General features: G+C 48.0%; 1 protein-coding gene across 1 annotated transcript; it reads left to right on the top strand.

The window, feature by feature from the left end:
- Window positions 1–3,236: 3,236 nt before the first annotated feature.
- On the top strand, window positions 3,237–21,184 carry ZNF268 (zinc finger protein 268). Its single transcript, XM_008250009.4, is given in 13 exon segments — window positions 3,237–3,670; window positions 7,915–8,115; window positions 11,580–11,589; window positions 11,592–11,705; window positions 12,192–12,285; window positions 16,887–16,894; window positions 16,939–17,086; window positions 17,088–17,854; window positions 17,857–18,123; window positions 18,126–18,200; window positions 18,203–18,329; window positions 18,331–19,044; window positions 19,046–21,184. Coding segments are annotated over 13 exon segments (2,751 nt in total). The 5' UTR covers window positions 3,237–3,598; the 3' UTR covers window positions 19,200–21,184.
- The last annotated feature ends 636 nt before the right edge of the window (window positions 21,185–21,820 follow it).

The following is a 21,820-nucleotide window of genomic DNA, read 5'->3' as shown; positions in this document are numbered from 1 at the left end:
TCTTTTGGATTCTGTATGGGCCATCTTTGTAACTCTGTACAGAGACTCTAACATAGAGCCCCAGTTTGTCTTTTATAACATAATGGTAGTAACATTTAGGATTTTTAAAATTTATCTTTTTCATTTTGTTTTTAAGATTTATTTATTTGAAAGGCGAGTTAAAAAGAGTGCCTGTTGGTTTACTCCCCAGAAGGCAGAGACTGGGCCAAGCCAAAGGCAGGAGCCTGGAATTTCATCCCGATCTTTCACATGGGTGGCAGAGGCCTAAATAATTGGAACATTTTCTGCTGTTGCATTAGCAGGGAGCTGGATCAGAAATAGAGCAGGCAGGACTCAAACTGGTGCTCATACGGGATAGTGGCATTGCAGGCAGTGGCTTAACATGCTATGCCGCAGTGTTGGTCCCGCCACTTAGGATCTTGGACCCAAGGTGAAATGATCAGATGTGTCTTGGACTAAAAGTGACATCCAGTGGCTCCCTGCTGTGGCAGCTGCCTGTTAGAATCATTGTTTTCAGTCAGACTTGAATAACTGCAGTCACAAGGAAGTCATGCAGATGACGTTAAACTGATAAGTGGGTTTTCCTCTCCTTTTTTCTTTTCCAGAATGCATGATTTAGGGCTGTGGGTGCAAAGCAAAGAACTTAGTAGAGCCATGTTACCCCCAGTCTTCACGCACGAACGTGTACTGAGGGAGTTGTAGCAGAAGGTACTGGAGCACTGCTTGACGTGTTCAGTGTTGTACGTGCACCCTTCCTGTCAACACCAGGTTGTCACTGTTCCTGCCCAGTCATGCTCCTCCCTCGCTACATCCCCATTCCAGAGTTCCCACTCTTACACTGAGCCCAGAGCAGCAAAGTGATCGAATGAAAAAGTTAATCATACAACTTTTCTCTATTTCAGGCTTCTAAATCTGGAAACAGTGCAGGTGGGTGTGGGGTGGATGTTTGGTGCAGTAGTTAAGATGCTGATTGGGATGCCCACAGAACCATTGTGGGGAGCAACTCGGACTAGACTAAGTTACTGGAATTAGGACTTATTCTATGCATCTGCTCTCCCACAATATGGCGCTGGGAGAGGAGTAAAAACAGCTTCTACACAGCTGCCTCCAGTTCAACCAATAGACTGTGGGACCTGCTCCTGATTGGAGGAGAGCAGCGTACTCGGCGTGTGGGTAGCAGAGTTGGGATTGGTGGAAGAGGACTATAAAGGAGGAGAGAGACAACATGCACCAGGAACATCTATCTGAAGGAACACCTGTGCAGCCCCCGAGAGAGCAGGCCGGTGGTGTGCCGCTCCCCCGCGGAAGTGGGGAATGTGGCAGGGGGAACCGCCCTTCCACGGAGGTGGAAGGGTCGGTAGCCAACCCGGGAAGAACCAGCAGCAAACCCGGGGAGGGCCGAGCAGACAAAAGAACAGCGCAGGGTCCTGTGTCGTTCCTCCACGAAGACGGGGAGCGACAACCATAACGGAGTGCCCGGGTTCAAGTACCAGCTCTGCTTCCAGACCCTGGGAGACGGTGAGCTGATACTTTCCAAACAGCCAATGCATGATGTTATAAAATTATGCATAATGAAAGAATTCAGGGGCTAGCATTGTGCATAGCAGGTAAAGCCACTGCCCGCAGTGCCAGCATCCCATAAGGGTGCTGGTTGGAGTACCGGCTGCTCCATTTCCAATTCAGCTCTCTTCTATGGCCTGGGAAAGCAGCAGAAGATGACCCAAGTGCTTGGGCCCCTGCACCGAAATGGGAAACAGGAAGAAGCTCCAGGTTCCTGGCTTCAGATTGGCCCAGTTCCAGCCATTTGGGGAGTGAATCAGTGGACAGAAGACCCCTCCTTCCCCCTCTCCCTCCCCTCCACCCCACGTGCCTCTCTCTTTCAAACACATAAATCATAAATACATAAGTCAATCTTTTTTAAAAAATGCAAAACACAAAAAGACCAATAAATTTTGTTTTATTTATTTGAAAGGCAGAGTTACAGACAGGCAGAGGCAGAACGAGAGCGAGGGGGAGAGGGAGAGGGAGAGGGAGGGGGAGGGGGAGGGAGAGGGAGGGGGAGGGAGAGGGGGAGAGGGAGAGGGAGAGGGAGAGGGAGAGGGAGAGAGAGAGAGAGAGAGAGAGAGAGAGAGAGAGAGAGAGGTCTTCCATCCTCTCCTTCACTCTCTGGCCGCAATGGCCGCAGCTGAGCTGATTGGAAGCCAGCAGCTTCTTCCAGGTGTCCCACGCGGGTGCAGGAGCCCAAGGACTTGGGCCATCTTCCACTGCTTTCCCAGGCCACAGCAGAGAGCTGGGTCGGAAGCGGGGCAGCCAGGATTAGAACCGACGCCCAGGCCGGCGCCGCGGCTCACTAGGCTAATCCTCCGCCTAGCGGCGCCGGCACACCGGGTTCTAGTCCCGGTCGGGGCGCCGGATTCTGTCCCGGTTGCCCCTCTTCCAGGCCAGCCCTCTGCTGTGGCCAGGGAGTGCAGTGGAGGATGGCCCAGGTGCTTGGGCCCTGCATCCCATGGGAGACCAGGAAAAGCACCTGGCTCCTGGCTCCTGCCATCGGATCAGTGCGGTGCGCCGGCCGCAGCGCGCCGGCCGCGGCGGCCATTGGAGGGTGAACCAACGGCAAAGGAAGACCTTTCTCTCTGTCTCTCTCTCTCTCACTGTCCACTCTGCCTGGAAAAAAAAAAAAAAAAAAAAAAAAAAAAAAAAAAAAGAACCGACGCCCAAATGGGATGCCGGCGCTGCAGGCGGCGGCTTCACCTGCTAGCCACAGCGCCGGCCCAGACCGATGAGTTTAAACGGAGTAAGAGTAGAAACAGCCTACCTCTGTGGTCTCACGTTGTACTGTTTCACCGACTTCCACTAAAACAACAGGGCAGCAGATTGGGGGCACAAGCGAAAGAATTCAGCTGGTTTCTGTTACCCCCCAAAATGGGAATCACCAATTTTTTGGGAAAGATTTTTCATTGAAATATTGCTTGTAAAGGATCTTCGGTATCATTGCAGAGTGCATTACGGCCACGTTGGCGATGCAGAGGCTACCGTACTTGTTCCTCAGACCCCTGCGCTACTCTCAAGCATTTTACTATTTCTCTCCAGCGGACAGCCTCGATCTGGCCGAGCCGCGGGCGCCCCCGCACGCCCCCGCACCTCAGCCGCGCCTCCTGGCGCAGAGCCTTCCGGGAGTTGTAGTCCCGTCTGCCGTCGGCTTGCGCTTACGCATTTTCTGTGCGCCCGTCACGAACGACATTGCTCGGCGCGGATGGAGAGAGGTTGGGCCTGCGGGGTCGTCCGCTCCATGTTGGGGTCACCCAGACACCCCAGTCTGGAGGGGGCCGTCCTCGCCCGATCCACAGGCCGTGGCCGAAGGACCCGGGCGAGCGCCGCGGAGTCCGCAGCGAGGACCGAGCCGGCCTGGCGCTTACCCGCCTGGTGGCGGATCCGCGAGGCGAGGGCAGCGGCGCCGTACGGGGTCGGTCCCTGTTGGAGGATCGCGGGAGCCGGCCGCGGCGGGAGCGCGCAGCGCTGATGAGGCCTCTGCCTCCCGCCTCAGGAGGACGCGGCTGATGGGCGTCGGAGCCGAGGACCTCTGTGGCCGCGGCAGGGAATGGGTCTGCGCTGCGGGCGGGGCCGCCAGGCGCACACCACGTGCACGAGGGTCCGGACGGCCTCCGTCTGGGTAAGTCGCAGCCTTCGTGCCGCCGTGGGGCGCGCGGGTCCCGTGGCCTCAGCCTTCCTGGGCGCCGTCAGTCTTGGTCCGGTTGTCGGACTTCATTTCTCCCTTTTCTTTTTTTAAGGGTTATTTGTTTCAAAGGCAGAGTTACAGAGAGGCAGAGAGAGCGCGCGCGTGCGCGAGGTCTTCCATCCGCTGGTTCACTCCCCAGATGACTGCAGCGGCCAGAGCAGGGCTGATCCGGAGCCAGGAGCCAGGAGCTTCTTCCAGGTCTCCACGCCGGCGCAGGGGCCCAAGCACTTGGGCCATCTTCTGCTTTCCCAGGTGCATTAGCAGGGAGCTGGATCGGAAGTGGAGCAGCCGGGACTCGAACCGGCATACGACTGCGCCTCTCCCGTCTCTTTTCTGCCAAGTTTGCATTCTGGACTTTGAATTAAGCAAAGCACAAGCATCTGTCCTCAATTTTTTTTTCCAACCAGTACTTACTGTCTCCTGTGTGTAACATCTTTGAGCCCCACTTGGAAAAATACATGCTTGTTCCATGATTTAATCAACAACATTGTTTATCATGTTCTGTTTGCTGGACCTCGCGTCCGGTCCTAAGTTTAATGATGAATTGGTCATTTTCCTAATAGGTGCTCTAAGAGTGGGCGGCGGTAGTGTATGGTGGACATGGCAGAGGTCAGCTTGGGAAGTGAAGACACCCAACATTCTGAGATATTAAATTTAGGTTGAGGGGGCCAGCGCGGTGGTGCAGTAGGTTAATCCTCCGCCTGCAGTGCCGGCATCCCAAATAGCTGCCAGTTCAACACTCGGCTGTTCCACTTCCAATCCAGCTCTCTGCTGTGGCCTGGGAAAGCAGTAGAAGATGGCCCAAGTGCTTGGGCCCCTGCTCCCACGTGGGAGACCCAGAAGAAGCTCCTGGCTCCTGGCTTCAGATCAGTGCAGCTCTGGCTGTTGCCCAATTGGGGAGTGAACCAGCGGATGGAAGACCTCTCTCTCTCTCTCTCTCTGCCTCTTCTCTCTGTGTAACTCTCTGACTTTTGAATAAATAAAATTAAAGAAAAAGAAGGGTGATATTAAGAAAGGGAGCAGTTGGGGGCTGGCACTGTGGTGTAGTGGGTGAAGCCGCCGCCTGCAGTGCCAGCATCCCATCTGGGCACTGGTTTGAGTCTCGGCTGCTCCACTTCTGATCCAGCTCTGGGAAGGCAGTGGAGGATGGCCCAAGTCCTTGGGGACCTGCACCCGCGTGGGAGACCTGGAGGAAGCTCCCAGCTCCTGGCTTCGGATCTGCTCAGCTCTGGCCATTGCGGTCAAATAGGGAATGAACCAACGGATGGAAGACCTCTCTCTCTGCCTCTCCTTCTCTCTGTAACTCTGACTTTCAAATAAATCTTAAAAAAAAAAAAAAAAAAAAGCAATGTGACCTACTTAGGATTTTCAGAGACCCTTCTGCCTGAAATGCTGGCATCCCATGTGGCTGTCAGCTCAAGTTTCAGCTGCTCCACCTTCCATCCAGTTCCCTGCTAATGCTCCTGGGAAGGCAGTGGAGGATGGCCCATGTGCTTGGGCCCTGCACCCACATGGGAGACCTGCTGAAGCTCCTGGCTCCTGGCCTTTGCCTGGCTCAGCTCCGGCCGTTGTGGCCATTTGGGAGTGAACCAGCGGATGAAAGGCTTCTCTCTCTGCCTCTGCCTCTCTGTAATTCTGCATTTCAAATAAATAAAATTTTTTTTTTTTTAAAAAGAGGCACTGGAGAGCCGGGGGATATTTAAAGATAGAGTTCTCTTTTCTAAAAACCAGTGTATGCTTTTCATCTTAATGGTTGCCATTTTTTAGAATTGTTTATTTCGTTAAGTGTTTACATATATGTGTGGGATTTTTTTTCCATTTTAACCAAATCTTAGTGCTCAGTGTTTATCTCTGATTTCTGGGCTAAATTTGTACTAGGTGTTAGCACCTGGAAACCTCACAGTAGGCCCTGGCAGTGAGCATCATCATCATTCTTGGATGGTCAGGATACTGAGGCCCGGAGAGGCGAATCGGAGTCCATGTTGCGCTCCTGCTCAGTGCAGAGCCAGGACTTGAATCCGGTTCTACATCCATTTCCCTGTTGTCTCTGGATATGGAATGAGGATTTCTCCTGGGCCTGATGGGTTACCTGTGAAGGTCATTTTTCAGCTCCCTGCACTCAGGACCAAGTAAAAGTGACAAAGCAGGCCCAGGTCAATACCTTGTTGTGTCCACGTGGGGTGTATAGTTGCCCCGTATGAACAAAGAAGGCTCTGAGAGGTCAGCTGCTGTGTTCTAGGGAATAATCTAAATGTCTGTTAACTGGTGAACATTTGAACAGAGTGAAATACTCTTCAGCTGAAAAAGGAGGGAACTATTGATACAGGCTATAATAAGAAAAAACACTAAGCAAAGTGAAGATAGACACAAAAGACTAAATATTGTATGATTCCATTTATGTGTCAAATATACACGTGTATACATATGTGCTGTCCCCCCTTGCCTTACACCAAAGTTAGCTTTTTAAAAAAAGAATTTATTTAACTTATTTGAAAGAGAGAGAGAGAGATCTTCTGTTTCCTTGTCTACTCCCCAGATGTCCACAATAGCCAGGGCTGGGGCAGGCCTAAGCCAGGTGCTACCAAGAACTCCGTTCAGATCTCCTGCCTTGGTGCAGGGACCCAAATCCTTGAGCACAGGGTACGCATTGGTAGGAAGCTGGAATTGGGAGCAGAGCCAGGACTTGCACTCAGACACTCTGATACGGGATGTGGACGTCCCAAGTGGCATCAAACTCACTATGCCAAACAGCCAGCCCCCAAAGCCAGCTCTCTGTCTATCACGCTCTCCTGGTTTTCACCTGCCATTGCCTCCCACCCTACCCAGGTCTCATTTTCTCTGAGTGACTGTGTGATAGGGCATTGTGTGGATGGACCATGGTTTACTTAGCCAGTTTTCTTGTTGCAAGTGTCTGGGTTATAAAAAATGCCTCTGTGAACAACCTTTTCATGTGCCATTTCATTCATTATTTTATCTTTCCCTTGAATTTTTAATTTTTTCCTTAGGCTTTCTCCACTTTTTACCTGTGTTCTCTAGCTTGTGTGGCCCTTTTCTATGTTTCTGCTAATTCAATCTTCATTTCTGAATTTTTTTTTCTACTTCATTTCTGAATTCTGGTTATTTCTTATTTCACATTCTCCAGTTGTATAGGTGTCTGCTTTGTAGTCTCTTTTATTTATCATATATTTGTCCTTTCAAAGTTTTGTTTCTCTAATTTCTTTAGTTCATTTTGACATATTAGGTTACAGTTTGTGTATGTGTGTGTATGTGTGGCCAGGTATTTTGTATTGTTTATTAAAACCTCATTTGGTTTTTACCCCCTTAGCACTGTTGCATGGGGCTTTTTATGGTTTTAGAATTTTCTGTTTGGGGCTGGGACAAGCTTGGGATATCTTTCTCTGCCATCACTGTTGGGGTTCCTGCCACTGTTGTTAGCATGAAAGGCTGAAATCACGGCCTGTTCAGCCTCATCAGGAAGCCTTTTTTCTGCCTGTGAGCCTCTGTTTCCTGGAGTCCAACAAGCTTTGTTTTCTAATGTTTTCCTCATGTTTGCATGTTTTATTTTGTGAAAATTAGCTCTGGGATGAACTCCTCTGGATGCTTCGTTCTTGTTATCTAAGCCTTCTCGCTCCACTCCCTCATTCTAATAGCGATTTTCTCCTATTTTCCTCTGCTTTTCTGTTCCTCTGTATCCCTCTCTCTTACCTCTCGCTGCCCCTACATCTTCTCTCTTGTGCTGATCAGTTTGCTTTCTATGTCCAGCAGCTTTCCCTCAGAGTGAGAATCTGTGTTTCTGGAAAGATCTGTTTGCTGATTGTTTCTCAGTATCTGGTGGTCTCAGATGGCCACAGACAGCAGACTCAGAAGTGAAATGAATTGTTCCAGACATCTGGATGTCAAGAGTTGAGATGTCATTGCATTCCAAATTTCATACTGGTGTGCATCATCTCATTGAAGTGGCTGCCAGGGCTTGTTTAAACATCAGGTGAATTTTCCGGGTTCCCGGGGGCCTGTGCAGAGTTTGGGTGGGACTGTCATTCATTTGCCAGGCTTCATCTTTTATCCTGCAGTGGCACCAGCCACACCACAGAACACCCAGCTCAGGCTCCCTGTGCGCGATTCACCAGCCAGAGACTGGATGTGCACGCGTGAAATTACGCTTGCTCTTGAGTCCACAGGTCCCACCTCTCCAGGAACAAGGTGCTTTGTGTGATCGGATCAGAAAACTGCAAGGTCAAGAGTGCATCCTGGGCAGAGGGACCTCTGGCCGGAAACCCTTTCCTGGGGTCCCCAGGGAGAGGCAGCAAAGTCACACAACAGAGCAAGTCCTAGAATGGTTGTTTGTTTCCCAAGAACAGCTGAAAATCAACAAGTCCTGGGTGAGTTCCTTGTGAGTTTATTCCCATTTTTTTCTTTTTTCTTTTCTTGGTTTAATAATTTGACAAGTAGTGACTTGGTTTTTACATTTAAGAGTCAAAGACAGAATTCTAACCCTAACCCTAACCCTAGACAGAATTGTTACTAATGAGGATTTATCTGTGGTGACAGTTTTATTTTTAGAGTGTGTAATATAAGATACATACATTTGAGAGGCCATAAGAAGATGAAATTTAAGACACATAAATATATTTCAACAGGAGTTCAGGCAGGGGCTGGCATTGTAGAGTAGCAGGTTAAGCTACCACTCCAGCTTCTCCGCTTCCGATCTGCCTCCCTGCTGATGCTCCAGAAGGTGGCCCACGTACTTGGGCCCCTGCCACCCTGTAGAACAGCTGAATGGAGTTCCTGGTTTCAGCCTGGCCCACCTCTGGCTTTCAATGGATGGAAGATATTCTCTCTCATCCTCTCTCTCTCTCTCTCTCTGTGCATGCGCGTGCACGCGCGCCTTTCCTTTTTTAAAAAAATGGTCAAAAAATAATATTCAACATTCTATTCTGAGATGAAACTACTCCAATAACAAACTAATGGATTTTGACATACTCCTTCGGATAAGATCCATGAAAACTATGAAATATAAAATAATTATCTTTTTTGTTACGTTCAACTCTAGTTTTCAAGGTCTAGTATAAAAGATGGCCTGAATAAAAAAGTATCTAAAAGCAGTTAAGTGTCAACTCATAGTACTACTCAGGTTACCACTCAGGAGATTCCTACCCCTGTCAACAGAATTCTTGCAGGGAGGAAACCTACGTGTCTTTTTTTTTTTTTTTTAATAAGGATTTATTTCATTTATTTGCAAGTCAGAGTTACCCAGAGAGAGAAGGAGAGGCAGAGAGAGAGAGAGGTCTTCCATCCACTGGTTCAATCCCCAGATGGCCACAATGGCCAGAGCTGCGCTGATCCGAAGCCAGGAGCCAGGAGCTTCTTCCAGGTCTCCCACATGGGTGCAGAGGCCCAAGGACTTGGACCATCTTCCACTGCTTTCCCAGGCCATAGCAGAGAGCTGGATCGGAAGTGGAGCAGCCAGGACTTGAACCGGTGCCCATATGGGATGCCGGCACTGCAGCCGGTGGCTTTACCTGCTACGCCACAGCGCTGCCCCCACTACATGTCTTGAACAAAAAATAAACCCTTCCCCTTAACACCTGTGTAGAAAGACTTGTCAGTTACTGTCAAGATTGTCTTTAATGGAAAACATCTTAAATTTAGAAAAAGAGGCATCAAAGCAAGACACAAGAATGTTATCACCCTGCCCAGGTGAATGGGTATTTGGGATGAAGCCAACGGGAGATGTGCTACTCGGAGTGGGAGGGAGTGTGGAAGGGAGCTGGACTCAGGTCCCAAAGCTGCAGGGTGTGTGTGTGCTTCTTCATATCTGGTCAGTTGGTTCTCTGCATTCTGCTGGCAACAGCATTAACAAAAAGACACAAATCTAAAAGATAGTTCTTAAGCAGGAAATGGTAGCTATACTGTATAAGTATCTTTTCATATGCTTGTTATTTATGCTAAAGCTCTGGCAGTGGTCAGAAATGGTCAACGATTACGTGCCCTTTTACAAGTTTTTTTTTTATGTATTTTATTTATTTGAAAGGCAGAGAAAGACAGATCTCCCATCTGCTGATTTACTCACCAAAAGCCCACAACAGCTGGGGCCAGGCTAGGCAAAAACCAGGAGCCAGGAACTCCATCCAGGTCTCCCATGGCAGGGACACAGCTCCTTGAGCTGTCACTGCTGTCTCCCAGGGCCTGCATTCGGAAGCTGGATCTGGGACTCACACCCAGGCACTCCAGTAGGAAATGTGGGCAGGCCAGCAACATCCTCACTGCTATCCCAAGCACCCATGCCAGTGCTCCAAGTTTTAATGCGCCTTCTGTTGCATTGGTTGCTTCTCTAGTGCCGTCTCACAGATTGTGCTTGGTGCTGCCAGTGTAGCACGGACTCCTTCCTCCTTTGTGGCAGTGTTCTGTTCTGTTATCCTATCTTCTTTGATTCCCATGTCTTTAATTCTGTTTGTCTATACAATGCTGACGTTTTCTTAAAGATAGGACCATATCTCATCTACACCCAGTTGAAAATCCTGGTACCTAAAGGTCAGTACTGTGTGTCCAGGGTCATCAATTGGCCTTCTTTGCCTACGACTGACTTGCTTTTCTGTTTTAGTTTTTTTTCCCCTTTTTTAAAGATTTAGTTTATTTGAAAGTCAGAGTTACAGAAAGAGAGAGAGAATCTTCCAAATGGTCACAGTGGCCAGGGCTGGGGCTGTGTCAAAGCCAGGAGCTTCTTCCAGGTCTCCCATGTGGGATCAGGGGCCCAGACACTTGACCATCTTGTGCTGCTTTTACCAGGCCATTAGCAGAGAGCTGGATGGCAGGTGGAGCAGCTGAGACTCAAACCAGCGCCCAGATGGGATCCTGGCATTGCAGGCGGCAGCTTTACCCGCTGCACCACAATGCTGGCCCCAGCTGCCCTTCCTTTATCACTGAAGGTTCTCTGTTCAGGACTCCTGTGTAGATGGTCCCAAGTCAGCTTAAAACCGTCTTTATTTATTTATTTTTTTTAAAGATTGATTTATTTATTTAAATGCAGAGTGACAGAGAGGAGAAAGAATGTTCCATCCACTGATTTACTCCCGAAATAACTGCAATAGCCAGAGCCTGGTTGAAGCCAGGAACCTGGAACTCTGTCTGAATCTCCCACATGGGTGGCAAGGAGCCCAAGTACTTGAGCCATCCTCTGCTGCCTTCCTAGGTGCATTAGCAGGGAGCTGGGTCAGAAGTAGAGCAACTGTGACTCGAACCACCATCCAGTATGATGGTGGCTTAACATACTACACCACAACACCTGCCCCAGCTCAGAACTTTACAGAGAGGCTATCCCAATTCCCATGTTGAAAGAAGAGATGACTGGGGCCTGTGCTGTGGCATACATAGCTGGTAAAGCCACCACCTGCAATGTGGACATCCCATATGGGCACTGGTTCAAGTCCCAGCTACTCCACCTCAGATCCAGCTCTCTGCTATGGCCTGGGAAAGCAGTAGAAGATGGCCCAAGTCCTTGGGCCCCTGTACCTGTGTGGGAGACCTGTATGAAGCTCCTGGCTCCTGGCTTCGGACTGGCACAGCTCTGGCCATTGCAGCCAGTTGGGGAGTGGACCAGTGGATGGAAGACCTCTTTCTCTCTCTGCCTTTCCTTCTCTCTGTGTAACTCTGACTTTCAAATAAATAAAATAAATCTTTAAAAAAAAAGAGAGAGAAGCGATGACTGCTATGAATGTTTTCAATACAGTCTTTGTTTTTCCTTATTAAAGATTATTTATGTAAATGATCAATACCCTAGATAGCATATTGTTTTCTATGAACTCAGTAAAAGAACTTGAGATTGGATGAGAATATTTTATTTCAGGGACCATTGTCATTGTGGCTGTGTTTGTGGGTTTTACCTGGGAGGAGGAGAAGTTGCTGGACCCCGCTCAGAAGCACCTGTGAGGGAGTGTGATGCTGGAGAACTATAGCCTCCTGGTGTCACTAGGTAAGTGCCACATCCCTGAGGAGGAGTGTGCATGATGTTTAGGCTACACCCCATCCCCCCAACCCTTGGCCTTCGTTATGAAAGCTGGGGTTCTTCCATAAAATACTTTGGGATTTGGGGCTTAAATTTAAAGGCCACAGTTTCTGGTTCGTGTGGGTTTTTTTTTATGTATTTGGGTCCACATACTTAGGCTATCATCTGCTAGTTTTCCAGACACATTAGCAGGAAGCTGGATTGGAAGTGGAGCAGACAGGACTTGAACTGGCATTCATATGGGATTAACCCACTGTGCCACAACACCAGCCCCAGGACACATTTCTTAGTCCTCTGTTGACATCAGAATACTCCAGTTGATTGGTCTTTACTATGCCAGAGTACAAAAGGGAAGCTTCAGCATGCTATCTCTAAGCTAGATCTTTCTCAGTCCTCAGAGTCCCTGAATCCCAAGTAGTTTAGTCTTGGTCGTCTGTGATTTTCTCTTTTTAGGTTATCAACATGCCATAGCCAATGTCATCTTGCAGCTGGAACGAGGAGAAGACCTGTGGATGATGCAGCCCAGATCCCAAGTCCGGGCATCCAGGTGAGGGTTAGCGACGTTGAGGTCTTTCCCCTAATTCAGAATCAGTGTGCCTTCTTTGCACTTTCTTGATCTCATTTAGAATCTCACCACCTCCCCTTTTCCTCTCAGTTTCCTTTTTACTTTCTTGGCAGTGAGCTCATTTCATTATTCATTTAACCAAGTTTTTCTTCTTTCTCTCACCTTAATTGACTTTCTTTTTCTTAAAATTGTACTGTTAAATCCCTTCCACTTAAATTCCACAACTACAGTCCCAACTTCCTTCCTTCTTTTTGATATTTGTTAGGGATTGTACGTCTTCCGTGCTAAGTGTGTTCATGTCTTCATTTTGTCCCTTAAACACATTCTCGTGCCGTTTCGTGATGTCCTTGACCCAGCCTGAACCCCCTGCCCTCTCTCACGTGTGTGACCCAGGAACCTGCCTCACACTGTGCCACGTGGTGATGATTTCCCTCGTGCTCTCCTGGCTTCTCTTTGTCTTCCTTCTGAGTCCGAGGGGTCTTTGTTGAAATAGAGATATCCTGAAAAAGATCTTCTATCCATTGGATCACTCTGCAGATCCCTGTAACAGTTAGGGCTGGGCCAGTATGATGCCAGGAGCCAGGAATCCCACGTGGGTGGCAGAAGCCCAAGTACTTTGGCCATCACCTGCTGCATTCGCAGGACAGTGTAACCAGACTCAGGCCAGGCACTCCATCTGTGAGCTGCCAGCATCTGAGTGGCAACTAAATTGTTATACCAAACATTGCTTTGTTTTTTTATATTCATCATTGTTTTTGTATTTACATTGTTTTTATATTCACCATTTTCTTCATATATTGTATCTGTAAAAAACAAATTTTTAAAAAAGGGTTAAAAAAGTATATGTTTGAGAGACAGAGAAACAGACAAGGGCTGACGCTAGGACATAGCCACTACCTGCAATGCCGGTATCCAGTATGGGCGCCGATTCATGTCCTGGCTGCTCCACTTCCAATCCAGAAAGAGTAGTGGTGTTTGGGCCCCTCCCTGTACCCATGTGGGAGACCTGGATGAAGCTCCTGACTCCTGGCTTTGGCGTGGTATAGCTCTGGCCACTGTAGCCATTTTGGGAGTGAACCAGTCGATGGAAGATCTCTTCCCCACCTCTCTCTCTGTAACTGACTTCAAATAAATAAATAAATCTAAAGACAAACAAACAGACCGAATTCTCATCTGCTGGTTCATTCCCTGAATGCCTGCAATGGCTGGGCTGGAGCTAGGCTGGAGCCAGAGCCAGGAGCAAGGAACTCAGTCTGAGCTGTGGGGAGCAACTGGGAGCAACTCGGACTAGACTAAGTTACTGGAATTAAGACTTATTCTATGCATCTGCTTTCCCACAATATGGCGCTGAGAAGGGAAACAGCTTCTACACAGCTGCCTCCAGTTCAACCAATAAACTGTGGGACCTGCTCCTGATTGGAGGAGAGCAGCATACTCGGCGTGTGGGTAGCAGAGTTGGGATTGGTGGAAGAGGACTATAAAGGAGGAGAGAGACAACATGCACCAGGAACATCTAAGGGGAACCTCCGAAGGAACACCTGAGCAGCCCCCGAGAGAGCCGGCCGGCGGTGTGCCGCTCCCCCGCGGAAGTGGGGAATGTGGCAGGGGGAACCGCCCTTCCACGGAGGTGGAAGGGACAGTAGCCAACCCGGGAAGAACCAGCAGCAAACCCGGGGAGGGCCGAGCAGACAAAAGAACAGCGCAGGGTCCTGTGTCGTTCCTCCATGAAGAGGGGGAGCGACATAATGGTGCCGTGACTCGGATATGAAGCCTAGGCAGGGCTTAGTGTCGTTCCTCCACGAAGAGGGGGAGCGACACTGAGCCTCCCACGTGGGACAGGAACTCAGTTACTTGAGCCCATCACTGCTGCTTCCCAGGGTCTGCATTGGCAGGAAACTAGAATCAGGAGTTGGAGCTGGAATTGAACTCAGGTATTCCTGTGTAGGCATGTAAACCACTAAGGTAACCATCCACTCCACATGGGGTAACTTTTCAGAAACTTTAGTTACTTTTTTAAAAAATTTTAAATTAATTAATTTGTTTGAAAGGCGGGCTTAGAGAGAGAGAGGGAGATCTTCCATTGGTGGTTCACACCCCAAATGGCCATCACGTCCAGAGCTGCGCCAGGCTGAAACCAAGAGCCCAGGACTTTCCTTCTGCGTAGGTGCAGGGGCCCAGGAACTTGGGCCACATTCTGCTACTTTCTCAAGTGCATCAGCTGGGAGCTAGATTGGCAGCAGAGCAGCCAGGATTTGAACCAGCACCCATATGGATGCTGGCATTACAGACTGTGGCTTAACCTGCTGTGCCACAATGACGGCTGCCCGAAGCTTTTTATTTGTTAAAGAGGCCGGCATTGTGGTGCTGCAAGCTAAGCTGCCTCCTGCAATGCCTGTCTCCCATGTTAGAGCGCCAGTTTGTGTCCCCACTGCTCCACTTTCAATCCAGCTCTCTGCTAATGTGCCTGGGAAAGCAGCAGAGGATGGCCCAGGTATGTGAGCCTCTGCCACCCACATGGAAGACAATGCATGGAGCTCTGGGATCCTTCAGCCTGGACCAGCTCCAGCTGTTGTGGCCATTTGGGGTTTCTGTCTCTCCCCTTCAAATAAGCCAACTTTTTTTTTCTCAAGACTTTTTTTTTCTTTTTTTAAATTATGTATCTATTTGAAAAGCAGAGTGAGAGAGAGAAGGACAGACAAAGGTCTTTCATCTGCTGGTTTGCTTCTCAAATGGCCACAACAGCCAGGGCTGGGCAAGACTGAAGTCAGGAGCCAGAACTCCATCTGGTTTCCCACAGGGTGGCAGGAACTCAAGGACTTGAGCCATGGCCTGCTGCTTTCCAGACACATTAGCAGGGAACTGGAGGGGAAGTGGAGTAGCTGGGACTTGAACCAGCACTCCTTTATGGGATATAGGCATCTGAAGCAGCAGCTTCACCTGTTGTACAACAGTGCTGGCCCCAAAAGACTTTAGTTCATTTGAGCTTCTGCAATGTGGGTAATTTGTGAAGAACAGAAATATATTTCTCTTGGTTTTGGAGGCCGAGAGGTTCATTATCAGGCAAGTTTGGTGTCTGATGAGAGACTGCCCTCTGCTTCCAAGATGGCACCTTAATGGCTGATTTCTCGGTAGGGAAAAGAAAGAATGGCAAAAAGGACCTAAACTAGTTGTTCCAGCCCTTTTATAAGGCACCACTCCATGAGGACAGGTACCTTATGACTTAATTCTTTTCACAAGGACTTTTAATACTTCCACAATGGGGATTATACTTCAATGTGAATTTTTTATTTTTATTTTTTTGACAGGCAGAATGGCAATGAGAGAGAGAGACAGAGAGAAAGGTCTTCCCTTACTGTTGGTTCACTCTCCAGTGGCCGCTGCGGCCAGCGCGCTGCTGCCGGCGCACCGCGCTGATCTGAAGCCAGGAGCCAGGTGCTTCCTCCTGGTCTCCCATGGGGTGCAGGGCCCAAGCACTTGGGCCATCCTCCACTGCACTCCCTGGCCACAGCAGAGAGCTGGCCTGGAAGAGGGGCAACCGGGACAGAATCCGGCACCCTGACCGGGACTAGAACCCTGTGTGCTGGCACCGCAGGCGGAGGATTAGCCTAGTGAGCCGCAGCGCCGGCCTTCAATGTGAATTTTGAAGGGAACACAATCAAGCCATAGCAACTTCCATCTTGAAAATTTAAGCTCTTTTTCTTCTAGTGGAATTGATAGCCACACCCATTTCTTATCTGCCTTTTTTGGTCCTAGGTTTGATTGGTACACCAGAATCTTCCCTGCATGGGCACTGTCTGGCCTCGTTTTCAGAAACTGGAATCTTCTTTCCTACTGCACTGTCTCCACTGCCTTGTCACCTTTCTCATGCTCGTTCTACTCTTCTCAGTTCTTCTTCATACACTTGGTTCTCCTTTACAATGCAGTACCCTTTCCTAGTCTTGCTAGTTTTATTTATTTATTTTTATTGATTGATTTTTAAAGATTTATGTATTTATTTGAAAGTCAGAGTTACACAGAGAGAGGAGAAAAAGAGAGAAAAGAGAGAGAGGTCTTCCATCCAATGGTTCACTCCCAAATTGGCTGCAACGGCCAGAGCTGTGCTATTTATTTATTTTTTAAAAGTTTATTTATTTATTTATTTGAAAGTCTGAGTTACACAGAGAGAGGAGAGGCAGAGAGATAGAGAGAGAGAGAGATCTTGCATCCGATGGTTCACTCCCCAGATGGCCGCAATGGGCGGAGCTGCACAGATCTGAAGCCAGGAGCCAGGAGCTTCTTCCAGGTCTTCCACGTGGGTGCAGGGCCCTAAGCACTTGGGCCATCTTCCACTGATTTCCCAGGCACATTAGCAGAGAGCTGGATCAGAAGAGCAGCCAGGACATGAGCTGGCACCCATATGGGAATCTGGTGCCACAGATGGATATGCCACAGCACCAGCCCCACCTGTTTGGTTTTTGTTTTTCTTTGTTTTCTCCAGTTTCCAGTAGTTTGGATACATTCACACTTTTTTTTTTAACGTTCAGATCTAATATCTGAAACTATCTGAAAAACCTCATGACATTCAATTTAAGTTAATATTTAAGTTGTGCTAGTATCACATTATGATTTATAACATGGAATTATGTTCATTTCTAGACGAAGCCTGGGAAATTGATGAACATTTGGAAAATCAGGACAAACTGAGAAGTGTGGCAAAAAGCCTTGAATGTACTGCATTTGGAAAACTATGTTCTAGTACAGATTACATTTATTCAAGACAAAATCCTCACAAAAGTGGGCTTAATAAAAAGTTTGAAAGATAATATAGATTTCACTGCTAATTATGATGGGAAGAATGCTAATGGGTTTCCTGTACATGGAGAATCATTCTCCCATTCTAAACACGAGCAGACTTTTATTGGAATAAAATACTGTGAAAGTAATGGATCTGGGAGAACTGTCAATAAGAAGTCACAACTTACATGCCAACACATGTTTAGGGGAGAAAAGCTCTTGGACTGCAGTTACTGCAAGAAAGCATTCGGCAGCAAGTCACGCCTTCCGGTGCGTCAGCAAGCTCACAGGCAGGAGAATCCCTGTGACTGCTGTGAGTGTGGGAAAGTCTGCAGCAGGCGAGATCAGCTCCTTTCACACCAGAGAACTCACCTGGGACAGAAGTCCTGTGGGTGTGATGAATGTGGAAAAGCTTTTGATTTGAAATCACAGCTTATTATACATCAAATAATTCATTCAGGAGAAAAACCATATGAGTGTTGTGAGTGTTGGAAGGCCTTCAGTACAAAGTCAAACCTTATGGTACATCAAAGAACCCATACAAGGGAGAAACCATATAGTTGTGGTGAGTGTGGAAAAGCCTTTATGTTCAAGTCACAGCTTATTGTACACCAGGGTGTTCATACAGGAGTAAAGCCCTATGCGTGTCTTCAGTGTGGAAAAGCATTCAGTGTGAAGTCACAGCTTGTTATACATCAGAGAAGTCACACCGGGGACACACCCTATGTGTGCAGCGAGTGCAGCAAAGCCTTCAGGAGCAAGTCATACCTCGTTGTACATAGAAGACTCAAACGGGAGAGAAGCTTCACGAATGCAGTGATTGTGGGAAAGTCTTTGGTTTTAATTCACAACTTGTTACACATCGGAGGATTCACACAGGAGAGAACCCCTATGAATGCCACGAATGTGGGAGTGCGTTCAGACGTAAATACCAGCTCATCTCACATCAGAGAACTCATGCAGGGGAAAGGCCTTATGAATGTAGTGCCTGTGGGATAACTTTTGGTTTGAAATCACAGCTTGCTGTACATCAGAGAACTCATACAGGAGGGAACCGGATGGGTGTAATGAATGTCAGAAGGCCTTTAATACCAAGTCAAACCTTAGTGTACACCAAAGAACTCATACGGGGAGAAACGATATGGTTGCATTCCGTGTGGAAATGCCTTTACATTCAAGTCGCAGCTCATCGTGCATCAGGGAGCTCACACTGGAGTAAAGCCCTATGGATGCAGTCAGTGTGGAAAGCCTTTAGTTGAAGTCTCAGCTCGTCGTCCATCAGAGAAGTCACACGGGAGAAACCATATGATGCAGCGAATGTGGAAAGGCCCTCAGGAGCAAGTCCTGCCTCATCATACCTAAGAGAATGCACATGGGAGAGAAACCACACGGATGCAGTGAGTGTGGGAAATCCTTCCGTTTCAATTCACAACTCACTGTGCATCAGAGAACGCACACAGGAGAGAATCCCTGTGAATGCAATGGATGTGGGAACGCCTTTAATAGGAAAGACCAGCTCATTTCACATCAGCGAACTCATGCAGGAGAAAAACCTTTCGGGTGCAGTGAATGCGGAAAAGCCTTTAGCAGCAGGTTCTACCTCATCGTACACATGAGAACACACTCGGGGGAGAAACCGCACGAATGCAGTCAGTGTGGGAAGACCTTCATTTGGAGGTCACTACTCGTTGTCCATGAGTGAACTCATACAGGGGAAAACCTTTATAAGTGCAGTCACTGTGAGAAGCCATTCAGTGGGAAACTACAGCTCCTTGTACACCAGAGGACACACATGAGGGAGAAACCCCATGGATGCAGTGAGTGCCAAAAAGCCTTCCTTAGGAAATGTCAGCTCATTGTACATCAGAGAACTCATTCAGGAGAGAAACCCTATGGATGTAACGAATGTGGAAAACTCTTTTCTCAGAAATCAATCCTTAGTGCAAACCAGAGAACACACACAGGAGAGACCCTGTAAATGCACTGAATGCGGTGAAGCCTTTTGTTGGAAATCACAGCTCATTATGCGTCAGAAGACTCATGCAGATGAGAAACACATTGAGGACTCACATGTTAAGAACTTCCTCTCGCAAGTCGTGTCACAGAAGATGCAAGCAAGATAGTGTGAAAGAGAAACTGGAGCTGGAATCACTGCACACTGAACAGAATACAGAGGCATTCGCAGCTGGTGTTTACATACTCACGGGCACACACTCAAAGCAGAAAGTAGAGGAGCTCTGAATTCAGCCTCCATATGAAAGCTTCAGCCAGCAACAAGTCACACTTTTTAAAAACAGTTATAGAAGTGAGGAAACATCTGAGTGTAATGGATGTTGGTCATTTTATTAATTACATAAAAATAACAAAGAGGAAACCATGGGGTAAATGAAGATATAATTTACTCCTTTGAAATTCATGATTTATTAAACGTTAGGATTTTACTGAGAGCCAGTAAATGGCAGGATTATCAAAAGTGTTAATTTTTTAAAAAGATTTTATTTGAGAGGTAGAGTTACAGACAGAGGGAGAGACAGAGAAAGGTCTTCCATCTGTTGGTTCACTCCACAGATGGCTGCAGCTACCAGAACTGGGCTGATCCGAAGCTGGAAGCCAGGAGCTTCTTCTGGGTCTCCCTCAGGGATGCAGGAGCCCAAGCACTTGGACCACCTTCCACTCCTTCCCCAGGTGCATTAGCATGGAGCTGGATGGGAAGTGGAGCCGCTGGAACCTAAATGGTACCCATGTGGGGTGCGGGTGCCACAGGTGGCGGCTTTACCCACTATACCACAGTGCCGGCCTCTTGTTAACATTTTTTTACAGAAGCTCATATCTTAGACGACCCATGTTTATATTATGGAAATTCTAAAAATGACAGACTTCCGGCCGGCGCCGCAGCTCACTAGGCTAATCCTCCACCTAGCGGCGCCGGCACACCAGGTTCTAGTCCCGGTCGGGGCGCCGGATTCTGTCCTGGTTGCCCCTCTTCCAGGCCAGCTGTCTGCTGTGGCCAGGGAGTGCAGTGGAGGATGGCCCAGGTGCTTGGGCCCTGCACCCCATGGGAGACCAGGATAAGTACCTGGCTCCTGCCATCGGATCAGCGCGGAGCGCCGGCCTCAGCGCGCCGGCCGCGGCGGCCATTGGAGGGTGAACCAACGGCAAAGGAAGACCTTTCTCTCTGTCTCTCTCTCTCACTGTCCACTCTGCCTGTCCAAAAAAAAAAAAAAAGACTTCCATGGGGAGGAAAAATAGTATATGGATGGTCTGTGAATAAATTAAGTAATAGTAGAAAGAGTCACTCCGTAAAGTATCACAAGGTTTACTCTAAAAATATGTATTATTGTAATTGGAAAATTTCCCTCAAAAATTTCTTTTAGAAATTATTTTAAGATTTTATTTATTTGAAAGGAGTTAGAGGGAAGGAGAGACAGAGAAAGGTCTTCCGTTCATTGATTCTCCAAATGGCTGCAACAGCTGGAGCGGAGCCAATCCGAATCCAGGAGCTTCTTCTGGGTCTCCCACGTAGCTGCAGGGGTCCAAGCACTTGGGCCACTGCACTGCTTTCCCAGGTGGTAGCAGAGAGTTGGAAGAGGAGCAACCCGAACACGAACCAGCACCTATGTGGGATGTCAGCACCACAGGCAGAGGCTTAGCCCACTGTGCCACAGCATAGGCCGCATCGGAAGTATTTTACGGGAAATTCTGTTCCAAATTTCCAGAAAAACATTGGAGAAAAAATTAAATGGTAATAGAGTGTAATTCTGTTTTTTAGTGTGAAAAAAATATGATCAGGGTACCAAGAAATAAGTCCTAAGACAGGGATATTTAGATAGCCTTGTGTGTACTATATTGTGAATTTTATACAGTTTGGCATTCTGTTGTGAGTGCCATAGGTGGAAGGCTAATTAGATAACAAATTATCCTCCCCTAGGGATTTCCATCCTGCATAATAACATTTTTTTTTTTCCTAACATTTTTAATGCAATTTTATGGCTTATTAAAAGTGATTTAAGTACTAATTACCAACATTTTTGCTATTATTTTCTGTCCTCTGTAAGGGGTCCTGTGACAGCCACCTTGTTTGTTACAGAAATAAACATAGTGCACAGTTCATGTGTTTGTATACCCTGGAATCTGTTCAGCCCTCAGTAGTTAGATTATCTTGGTTTCCATTAAGAGAACTGACCCCCATGGTGTGTCGTCATCACAAGATGTGCTGCCAGGGACTTGGCATGTTCACTGAGGTCAGCCGACAGGTGCTTTGGGCTTTAACTTTTTTTTTTATTTTTTATTTTTTTTTTATTTTTGACAGGCAGAGTGGACAGTGAGAGAGAGAGACAGAGAGAGAAAGGTCTTCCTTTGCCGTTGGTTCACCCTCCAATGGCCGCCGCTGCAGCCGGCGCACCGCGCTGATCCGATGGCAGGAGCCAGGAGCCAGGTGCTTTTCCTGGTCTCCCATCGGGTGCAGGGCCCAAGCACCTGGGCCATCCTCCACTGCACTCCCTGGCCATAGCAGAGAGCTGGCCTGGAAGAGGGGCAACCGGGACAGAATCCGGCGCCCCGACCGGGACTAGAACCCGGTGTGCCGGCGCCGCAAGGTGGAGGATTAGCCTATTGAGCCACGGCGCCGGCCCTGGGCTTTAACTTTTTACTGGACTACTCAAGTACAGAAAAGCAAAGCTTTTTTTCTGTGGTAGCATCTTGATGTGATTATTAGTATTTAGTTCTTTCTGTATAGATTTTCCAA

Source organism: Oryctolagus cuniculus, chromosome 21, assembly GCF_964237555.1.
Source record: "Oryctolagus cuniculus chromosome 21, mOryCun1.1, whole genome shotgun sequence".
Classification (NCBI taxonomy): domain Eukaryota; kingdom Metazoa; phylum Chordata; class Mammalia; order Lagomorpha; family Leporidae; genus Oryctolagus; species Oryctolagus cuniculus.
The sequence above is the reverse complement of the archived record's forward strand: the minus strand, read 5'-3'. Positions and strand labels throughout refer to the sequence as shown.